At 41.4% G+C, this 11,542-nt stretch overlaps 1 protein-coding gene across 1 annotated transcript; it reads right to left on the reverse strand.

Moving 5' to 3' along the window:
- Window positions 1-917: 917 nt before the first annotated feature.
- On the reverse strand, window positions 918-5,013 carry hapln3 (hyaluronan and proteoglycan link protein 3). The gene is made up of 5 exons (XM_069686820.1): window positions 4,970-5,013; window positions 3,997-4,140; window positions 3,042-3,440; window positions 2,453-2,755; window positions 918-1,195 (listed from the first exon to the last, which is right to left on the reverse strand). The coding sequence occupies exons 2-5, from the start codon at window positions 4,127-4,129 to the stop codon at window positions 918-920; spliced, it is 1,113 nt and encodes a 370-aa protein (XP_069542921.1). The 5' UTR covers window positions 4,130-4,140; window positions 4,970-5,013.
- Window positions 5,014-11,542: the final 6,529 nt, after the last annotated feature.

Consider the following 11,542-nt stretch of genomic DNA (forward strand, 5'->3'; position numbering starts at 1 on the left):
AAAAACCACCGATAAGAGACGGTGATCACTATCTCACTGCACAAACAGTCTTTGAGCTCAACACTGACTCACATTTGTAACAGAGCTTCTGGTTGTTGGAAAGTTAAAGGCAGCAGGAAGTGGCACAGTGAACGGCGAACAGTTTTCAACATGGATTAATAATCACAAGAAGAATTATGGATTCACTGTATAGAGTCTTATTAAAGAGGCCAGATCAGGTAGCTCATGGAAGAGAGACGAAAAGGATGCAGGGATTGGCGTAACATTTAGTGAATCGCAGCTTCACAACTTTCTGGAGGGACTTAATACCATGTGCCCCCCCGTCCAGATGCTTTCATGTACTTTTATTCCAGGACCCTTAGGTCTCATTAAGAGTAACCTTTATACAACAGCAGAAATTAATGACAATGGTACGCTTTATGGTCTGTTCCTTTTTTAACATCCCTTTGTTCAAATTCAGGTCCACGAACTTGACCTGAACCATCCGACACCCTTAGGATGAACTGGAATACCAACTGTGACCCAGGCCTGAACATTTATAAACATGCTGACTGATGCTGCTGCAACTGAATGAGAGAAAATAACATCTGACGCATTCTAAAAAGCCTTTCCAGAGGAGTCGTTATATCAGCATATTTTGCTCATGGGTTTAAAAAGAGATTCTGAAATATAACACATGGTTGGATGATAATGCGTTCAAATACTTCTAGAGCGTCGCGAAGTGGCTGTACAAAATCTACCAGTTGTTGTCAGTCAACAGTCTTATGACGGTGGAGAGCGACGAACCAGAACAAGCTCAAAATAGCTCAGAAATGAACTAACTGGCTAACTGCTAAATAGCTTCCAGGCTAATGCTAAAGCTAACCTCTCAAGCAGAGCTTTGAACCAGTGAGCTGCTGAAATGGTTTGTGTTTCATCTACCGGTAACAGTAGACGGCAAATTTCAGGTACAGAGGAGGAAACCCAAAACTACGCACCCCTGGTTCTGGTGGGCCACAGTTAGCCCGGGCCTTTGTGATGGGATAACGCACACTCCCATCGGCCAACCAGCCGGCGTCACAGCGGTCCAATCCCATCAGCCTCCAGGCGGTGTACAGCTGACCCACTGTGGCAATCTGACTTCCATCGCTGACACAAGCCCCGACTGCTTCTGAGAAGTTGAGCTTGGTCTGGTTTTTTAAGAAGTACACGGTTCCTGATGGAGGAGAGAATAAAAGAGGCTTGAAAAAGGTCGACTGCATGAAAAATATCAACATTCATAGTCTCATTAAGCAGACACATAAGTCTGGGTGAAAATAAATGTTGAAAACTATTTGAAAACATGGTTTAACACAGCCAATTCTCTTGCTTGGACCACTCTTTAAGACTGTGTGGGCGTGGCAGGGACAGGGTGTTATGCAGCCCTAAACACTTTGTTACTGAATGGTGAGTTCCTTTGATAACCATACCATAATAAGCAGTTAGCATACACATTAAATGTTAGCTTAGCAGCCCCTGTGTGCTCTCAAAGCTATGACTGCATTGCTAAATGGTAGCTCAGTAGCATTAGCGAGTGCTACATTACCAATAAACTAAATTCCCTCCGATGGCATTTCACACAGGCCATTAAAAATAGATTTAACTAAACTCCTGCAGCCAAAAATAGACCATAGAGGTTCACACTCAACTCTGGCAGCCATCGATAATCACTCACAAACAATGCTAACGCTAGCTGGGTATAATCAGCTGATTCGCTGCCATGTGAGTGCGTTTTGTAGTAAATATCCAAGCTGTAGGGCATCCAGTTTAATATCAGAAAGGATTTTCAGACATTTCAATGAAAATGTTCGAATTTAGATTTAAACTAACGTAAATTTCAGTGTACAAGACGCACTTTTAATACTTTTTTTTTCATCTAAAAGATGGCTGCGTCCTGTATACTGGTGCAACCAATATACCAGTATAAAATGCAGAGAGGTTTGCGTTATCCGGTTGTTAAGTGGTGACGTCACATGTCCGCATTAAACTGTTTCCGGGTCCGAGCCGCTACAACGTCTCGTCAAGCGAGCTAACGCTTCGTCACGGACACGTACCATCATGATCGCCATTGCAGTCGCCACCCTCACAACAATTGTAGTTACTGTAGGCTGCCAGCTACTGCTAGCTACAGCACCGGGAGCTAGCAGGGTTGCAAACTCGACGTGGTGAAAACAGGTGGTAGGCTGTAATTTGTGTGTGTTTTGAATGAAATAGTGTTGAAATAACTTGTATACACATTTTGATAATAAATAGCTGTAGAAAACCTTTTCCTCTCTGGGATACCCCCCAAAAACAGCCTGCATCTTATATTCCGGATTTTGTAGTTTGTAATTCTTTGTACGTACATAAGACCCTAAATAACAAAGTTAGAAAGCTATCATGGATTTGGGTTTCCAGTGGATTTTAGGTTTAAAACACACAAACACAAACTGACCTTTGACAGAAGCAGAGAAGCAGAAAGCATCATATTGGTGGACGAGGCGATGTCGTTGTCCGTAGCTGCGAAGACCAGGTGCTAAGTCAACGCCCCCACAGCCGTCACGTGGGACAGTGATTGGATACTGCACTGTGCCGTCAGCCAACCAGCCGGCGTTACACCAGTCTAGCCCCTCCTCCCACGCTGTGAAGAGCTGCTCAAACGTAGCCAGGGTGGCGTCCTGATCCCGGCATGCTTGCTGGGCCCCGAAGAAGTTAAAATGGTAACGTCCTTTCTGAGAGTAGTAGGGGAACACCACACCTGCACAGAGACAGTGTGTATTATAGCAGTTTGTTTTTATGTTTGTATAGTTATACAGTAAATATACTTATAGTAATACTTAATTGTTTACTACTCAGGGAACTGTGTGGATTATTCCAGCTATGTATTTATCTACTTCATCTGATTTATACTTTATATACTTGAGGGAGAAGGTGTTTAGTTAGGAGCCATCTTGAATTGCCCGATGAGTTGGGCGTCACAGATTCCCATTTAATTCCACTGAACATTTGACCCTTATCATTACACTGGACACACTCTTCCTCACCCCGCAGCTCCAGCTCCACCGTCACACTCTCATCCTCCAGGCCGTCGATCACCTCACACCTGTATCTGCCCGTGTCGTTCAGTTGCAGCTCATTGATCACCAGAGACATGTCACCTGGCGCGGAGCGTCGCAGGCGCACGCGGCCCTTAAAGCTGCCATAACTGCGGTGACGGTTTCCCATAGCAACCATGACCTCAGTTTCCTTGGCAGAGGCTAAAGGGGAAACAGGTTCACTGATGGTGTTGGCGGGCAACCAGGACCATTTGACCCGGGTCCTGCGTGGTGTGGCCAGCTCAGGCTCGTAGTGGTAGTGACAGGGAAGGGTGACACTGCTCCCCCTGGTGGCCGACACTGCATGCTCCGGGGATTCCACGTGGAGACGAACGCCGTCAAAATAGACTAGAAAAGACAAAAGCACCAGAACGATACATGTCAAGCAGAGAAATCCTAACTTTGTTCTTTGCAGTTTGTATTCGTGGTTTACTTACAATTACACAACATCAGAGAGGGAGTGTTGTTATACAGAATATCAGCACGGCTGGGATTCAGCCAAAGATAATCACAGCTGTGCTGAAATGTGCTTTTACAACAATTCTACACAGGTAAGACCCTAGGGGGGCTTGAGCCCGTGCCCTTGTGCCCCCAGAGTCGAAAAGTGCACTTAATTAAAAAAAAATATATATATACTTTTTTGAATTCTATCAAATATATAGACGGAAATGTAAAGTAGTACACATATCACTCCAGTTAATGATATCACTCAGTTAGGCACTGTTTTAATTAATAAACAACACTTTTTTTGCTTGAGCCCCTGCGCCAAAAAATGTGCACGGCCCTGATTCTACAAGCTGCATATGGTAATAGACACTCAATATACAGACACATACACTAAACAGACATACTAAACTTAAAAACAGGTAACACAGACACTTAGACACTAAAAAGGAGGACCTACTCTCTCCGTTGCCATTGCCGTTGCTGATGTCCTGGTAGTGAAATCCATTGTTGTAGACGGGGAACCTGCTCTGACCGCCGGGCAGCAGCAGGTACAGGAAGGCGGCCAGCAGGGGGCGCAGTAGACTCAGCATGATGCTGTCCTCTGCGGGAACAAGGGTCAGAATAAATACTGAGCTCTTTATGGTATTCAACTGTCATAAATACCAGCAGGAGGGGAGGGGGCGAGGCGAAATCACAGACTGGAAACTCCATTGTGTGTAAAGAAGGCATGGTTAAATAAAGGCTCGAAATTATTTGACACACTTGCTAAAAATAATAAGAATTCAAAAACATATCCACATAAATCCAGTACAGCTCGATTATGAAGCGATTATAATTAATTTTGCCAATAAAACCTTTAAATTTTATTTAAAAAAATGTTTTGAATCTGCATGGGAGGAAAGGGTTAGTTTTTAACGCAGTTTAGTTATTAGTTTTTATCTTTTTTTCAATCTGCTTACAGTTCTACACACCCCTTCACTTTCGATTAAAATAATTATTCAGTGGCAATATCTATAAAAACCTTTGAAATGCCTGGCTGTAAAATCTACAGTACATCAATGTGAAACAGAGGAAACTTTTCCCACACCTCAATCATCCGAAAAACGTCGACAATCAGCGATTAATATCTTTTCTTAGTAGTTTCCTCTTTCACCACTATCATTTAAACCCTAAATCTCTCAGTGATTTTAAATAATTATCGCGTTTATTTAACGTCTTTCTAACGCGGCTGTGCTATCGTATAGAGTATATTTAAATTAAAGTATCGCCAAAGCTTTCTGTTTATAACATCGCAATAAAATTCAACCACAGCCTGGTTGAAACGTAAAATAATCATGAAACAAGCTAGTTTTGGTCCAAATCAGCTTTATGAGCGTCTAATTTCAGCAAAGGGGGTGAAAAAAGTCTTAAGTCGTTAAAAAGTCACTCACAGAGAAGCAGTTGTCCGCCCGGCGTGTCTTCAGCTCATCCCCTCTTCATCCTCTGCTGCCTCTCCTCTGACCGGACGGTCCCGAAGCTCAGAGGTGCGCGCGCGGTGACGTCACGAGCTCCCTTCGATGTGAACCGAGTGCAGAAGAAGACCTCATCATCATGCAAATATATAATAGACTATAAAGTGTTGGAACGTAATAAAGAACCTTTTGGGGTAGTTACACTTTACCTGAGTATTTTTACCTGTGCTCCACTACATTTAAGTAGCTACATGCCTGACTGTTCTGGCATCTTGCGCACAGATGCAGCCTGAACTCTTTGCGTCATTGTTTAAAAAATAATGGGGGTCAGGTCAGACTGGTTGACCCCTTGTCTGACCTCGTCTCATCCCATTAAAACTGATGTTCTTTTTCGTCAACCTTTAGGCTAATATGGAGAGAAACAGCAAGACAACAGCAGCCACATTTGTGTAGTACATTGTTTAAGCAATCAAAAGATTAAGCATTGTTTTACATAAACAATAACACCCTGGTTATTTTAAGAAGTAAGTCCATTTAACAGCTGGGGGAAATCCTCATTAACAGTTAACAATGCAGGTGTGTTTTACTGCCTTCTCTCTGGGTGAGGCAACACAGAGTGAACTGACTCTGACCCTGATTTTCAAAATATCTGTCAGAAAAACACATTGTAAGCTCTGGATAAAACTACAACATACAGTATTTTATTAATCGGAACAAAATAAAAACAGTTAAAAAAATCCATAAAGTCTGTTTAAGTTAGTAAAATGTTTTGCTGGTGAAGTAATTTGGCAAACTTGACAATTAAAATATCCACTCACAGTATTTTTCTAGCAAGAATGTTAGCATGAAGCAAGCTAAGTTAGCCAACTTGCTGTAGCTAGGCTGCATGTATCTGGCATGATTGCTTCATAACATAATTTGCTTATGGCAAGATAGCCAGTTTACCAGCCAGATAAGCCCTGGGTATCTGGATGAATTGGCTGACGTTATCCACGCAAGAGAGAACAATCAAGAGAGAAAGACAGGCTTCTCTAAAGAACTTTATGTTGGACTTGCTTCTTAACGTTAGCTAGTAAACTATTAACGCTAGCTAGCCTATTTACCTGGCAGATTAGTCCTGGGAGTCTGGATGAATTGGCTTATGTTATCCACTCAAGAAAGACATTATTTTGCTACCTGAGCTATTTATTGGTGATGTAAAACAAGTTAACTTGAGCTAAAAAAGACAAATGAAGGTACCTTCATGAACTGAATGCCGTACGTTTCCCCCTTACGTCTGTCATGTTATGGCTGGATTGGCTTGTCTAAAGAAAACTTTTGTTTTTTGTTGCACTCTGTGTTATGGTGGACAGATCTGACATTGGTTGCTTTGTAACGTTAGCTAATAAAGTAATTTGCCAACAACAAGCTACCCAATTTACTAGCAACATTAACTCTGGGAGTCTGGAAGTTTCCACTCAAGACAGTATTTAGCTAACTTAGCTAGCTTGCCATTCAAAGCAAGCTAACTTTAGCTAACAAAAACAAAGGAAGAAACCTTCATGAACTGAATGCCCATGCAATGTTGAGCCTAGCTTTTCCCAGACATCTCACATTGTAATTTGGTTAGACAGGCTTCACAAGAGGAAGCATTTTATGTTTTCTGTTGGACTGAGAGCGTTTTGGTGGATGCTGGTTGTTGTTTAAATGTTAGCAGACTCTATTTTAAGCTATAATAAGCTAGTTCTGCAGACTGCTGGCTCTAATCACCACATTCTTTTGATTCTCCAGGAAAAACGTCTCTTTTACATAGAGATCAGTACATGTAGGCTGTTATTATCAACTAAGAAAGATGGGGAAGGTCACATTTTTGAAGTAAGGCGACAATTGGTTTTCACATCTATATAACAAAGACATTAAAAGCATACATGTAAATTGCTTTACAATAAGTGTGAAAGCTGTTCAGTCATTTTTCTTCTTTCAACCAAGCATCTTCAAAAGCTGCCAGTTCCTGTCTTCCTGGTATTCTGAGGCTGACAGCATTTTTCATACCCCTCTTTGGACATGGTCTCCGGTACCACAGTAAATATTGTTACATGAACTCATATTTCAGTCATTAGCTGAAATTATAGCAGCCATTGTGGAAAACAAGAGCAATTCCAGTTTTCCACTGGGGCCTGAGAGAATGTGCTGCTCCTGCACCAGCCCGTGTATCTGTCTGAAGTCTAGCTATCATGGTGCAGATGGCAGCTGCCCTCCTGACACTGGCACAACGTGAATCCTAAATCTGACATCCCCCAGAAGACACAAAGCACTTAAGTTCCCCAAACTCAGAGGCTCTCTGAGTCCTGCACGCAATACTTTCCTCTGTGGTTGACCCTTTGCAGCCACTGAAGTTTTTCGTGTAACTTGACTGACACCCAGCCGACATAACAAAAACCCAAGACTTCCACATTTTCAGCAGAATGAGGATGTGCTGGTTGGTTTGGGGATGTTGAAGGAAAAGCTGCCCTAAAAGACCTTGGAAGAAAAAATGCAGGATGTTCAGGCTTCCAATTTTAATCAGTGATGTAAACAATCAGAGCAGGGTGTATTCTGAGTGTACTATTTGTTTGTATTTAGCATTCCCACATTTTTGCAATTAAGCTCTCCATTGTTGAAACAGGAAAAGTACTGCATTAAAATAGAAATCAAATGTCTCCCTCCCAACTGGAAAGTGGCTCTCTGGTAAAGGAATAACAGTTAAATATATTACAAGATATGGAAACCCTTGGTGGATTATATGGAAAACCTCCTATTGAACCAGACTGACTGTGTCACTTTTTAGTCTAACTGTATTGAGTGTATTCAATGTTTTGTTTTGTTCCTGTATTTTGTCGTCTTTGCAGATTTAAATGTCCAATTCTAATTTCTTCTTGTTGTTTTTTTCGTCTGTGACCTAGTTGACGTATTATCATTTATTGTCGTCTTATGTATTGTACTTTTCATTTACAGTTACTGTTATTTATTATGTTTAAACTTAAAAATTTAAAAAGAAAAGTTCTGTTATAGCTCTGTGAGTTGGTGCTAATGACTGTATAAAGATGTATGACGCGTCTCCACCTCCTCTTATTGTACAAAAATGATGCTAAAACCTCCCTGGTGCGGGCGTTGGCATCTTGCACATTTGTATCCAGAGTGTGTGCAGTAGAGATCGACTGGTGGAGCAGCGGTATTGACGTCCCGCCCATCAGTCTGCAGCAGAACAGCTTCTTGTGTCGGTCTGAAGCAGATATTCACGCTTATGAATTTTACGCTGTAGTGTTAGTGTTAGTTACGTCTCCTCTCACCGTGCCTCCTCTACTCTGCTACTTGAGAACAGAACGCTGCAGGAGCCCCATTTGTCAACAGAGCTGTCAATCATGAGGCCACACCCCCTTTTTATAGCATCAAATAACGAATTAAAAGTAAACTGACGTAAATCAGCATGATAAGAACTAACTATAATGACAGAAACCATGTTTGAGAAAAATTTATTTGCCGTATATTTTGATTTTATAGTTTGACTCATGTCCCATCTGTTAACATGGAGGAGGCGGGCTTTATGACCTATACTGCAGCCAGTCAGCAGGGGGCGATAGAGAGGGTTTGGCTTCACTTTTGGGGAGCTGTCATTTCAGCCATCTTTTTATAGTCAACCTCAAAGACATTTTAACTTTTAACAGTTTAACTGCATGTGGCCTTCCTAATGCAACAGTCATGGCAAAACCCAAGCTCCAGACCATCATCCACATCTCAACGGTTCATGCCAGTTCACCCTCAGTATCACTTCTGTTGTTCTCCTCCTCCTCCCTTCTTTTCTTTTCTTTCATCCACAAACCCACAACTACAGTCTGCTTGTCCAACAATGTGAGCTATGAAGATGCAACTCCTCCTCCTACTACTACAAGTATCAATTTTTAGAGTTCCTACTATTAACTTACTGTGTGTGAGAATTCAGACGATGATTCATGTTAAGAGTCAGATGATTGGACATGACATTTGTGACATCAAGAGGTTACGTTTACTCATTTAAACCATCTGTGGTTAAGGTTTGGCTTAAAGATTTTGAATATTTTCATCTCCTCTCATCCTCATTGACAGTAAATAACAGCTTTGTTTCAGTAAGCCCTCCACATTCTCCACAACTCTCACTCCTTCCCTTCATGTCCTGTGACCATCTAAAATATGTGCGTTCAGTGTCTTTGAAGGGTTCAAAACAGCCTTTGCTTCCTTGCCTGGGATTTCCTTTTTAACCACATCGCCATTCCTCTAGGGATGTTAGTGTTGGAGGATCGGTTAACAACTTTGAACCAGACTAAAATATTCCAACAACTATGAAGTGCTAAGATATTGTGTACAGTACTTTATGTTCCCAAGAGGATAAATCGCAGTGACTTTGGGGATCTGTTTAACCCTGACTTTTAACATGTCTATTCTATTTAACGGAAATAAAATTAAATAATCATTCTTGGTTTCAAGAGGATGAATTAAAAACCGTTTTGATATATTTAATTGGGTTTAGCATTCAATTGATCAACAATTTCTGGTTTTGTTTATGGCTGTTGTGTTACCTTTTTGATTAAAAGATCAAAATATATTTCTTAAAGGTAGCTCCGTGGAAATTACCACTAATTCTGTTCCCCTGCTGTCTGCAATTATTGATTGATTTGATCCGTTTTCTACCTCTCAAAATGCTTAAATGATTATCTTGACTAATTAAACATTTGTTGAATCAGTCTGACATGAATTCACCTTTAAGGACATGCTGTGGCCTCGACTAAATTTTAGGTTAAATCAAGTCAGGTGTTGGCCTAATAACATACTTTCTCATATAGCATAAATCATAACAAAATTTGTCTCATGACACTTTACATGAGGAGCAGGTCTAGACTGTACTGCTGTTATATTCATTTAAGTGACCCATCTGTAATTTTTCTTAGCGAACTTTATAAATCAGGACCCGAGTTCCTTCCATTAATCTGGCTACTCTCATGCAAGACACATATTGTGAGCGTGCTAGCGTGCTGGCTAACATTTAACTCACTTCAAAGTTAATAAAAAATTTGTGCTAGTTTATCAATAATGTATTTAAGATTCTTTTGGTAGTATTTATTTAAAAGCGTCTCTCAAGACACAAATGAATACACCAATATTTATCGATTTAAATAAGAAAGGGTGGTTATAACATTTAAAGAGGCAGCAAGATTATCCATCAACAGCCCCTAAAACCTCCCGTCAGTGTGTGTTACCGGCTGCAGCCCCCGCTCTCAGCCACTGTGACAGCCGCTTCCCCTCCCTCTGTGTCTCTAAGCCATTATCTGTCTGTGTTTAAAGAGACCAGACCGGTGCTCTTCCCAAAGCCCCCAGATGAAAGGTTTTGGCCTGGGGCCCCAAATACCAGCAGCCCCTGTGAACTGCTGGGTGGCTGCAGCGTTGGAGGGGTGTAATTTCTGCAAGAGAGCGGCATTCAGGCGACCAGAGCTCGGACCTGGATCCCAGAGACACGACATGAAAGACGAAGTGATGACTGTGTGTGTTTATGTTTGTGCGGTTTGACTGAAGAGCCGAGCGGTTGATTGGGTCATTGTGTGCAGTCACACGCTCTCATTATCCTCGTAGAGATGATGGTGGGTCACAAAAGGTGTGTGAAGTGGATGACCTTTTCCAACTTCATTAAAAATAAGAGTAAAATAAGCTCTAAAAACAAACAAAAACTACTATTTCCCATATTTTTTTACTAATGAAAGCTGCTTCTTTAGCACCAACTAAACATACTACATAATAAATAAGGGCTACAGTTATCATCAGCAGCATGTTAAGGCCCCTCATCACCTCTCAAACCAACAGTTTCAGACACTTTATAGCAGAAATAACAGAGGATTTCCCCTCTTCTACATGACGTCCCTTGAGAGGTTTTCCTGTGTTGATGCATACCCGATCTGAAATAGCAGTTGTTTTCCAAGAGTGGATCCTTCCTGTATGAACCCGCTGCAGTGCCTCCAGTTTCCTGCCTCCTTTGGCTCGACACCTCCGTCCGTCCCCAGCCAGATGTCATACCAGGAAACCAAACGGGGAGAACACGCGGCTCAGAGCTGACGGAGGGGCAGTCAGTCGGATTAAATTATACACAGGCAGTTTACATAAGAAATGGATTTGATTGGATAACTGTCACAGCTTATTGATTGATGAAATCTGGCATTTCTTACCTTATTTATAGGCATAATTTCCATTTATGGGTCTTTCAGCACAATTTTCCTTGTCCATAATCTTTATTTCTCATACAGAATCTTCATGAATTAAAAAATCTTGGATGTCATGTTTTTTGTAAAACTGGAAAAGATGAGGGAGGAACTGAGGGGTAACTCAAAGAGGTCAGTTCGGGAGGTGGAGGGCGGTTGAAACCATTTTAAAAATCAATGGGAAGTATTGGAATACCATTCTTCCTATAGTCTGTTGAACCAACCATTTATATAACAAATGTCAAGAACAGGGCTACAGTATGTAAATATACGGTGAATGTATGATAGACCTGCACTCACTTTCACTGAAAAA

Source organism: Semicossyphus pulcher, unplaced genomic scaffold (assembly GCF_022749685.1).
Source record: "Semicossyphus pulcher isolate SPU_LCO1_2020_fin unplaced genomic scaffold, fSemPul1.0.p SCAF_8, whole genome shotgun sequence".
NCBI lineage: Eukaryota > Metazoa > Chordata > Actinopteri > Labriformes > Labridae > Semicossyphus > Semicossyphus pulcher.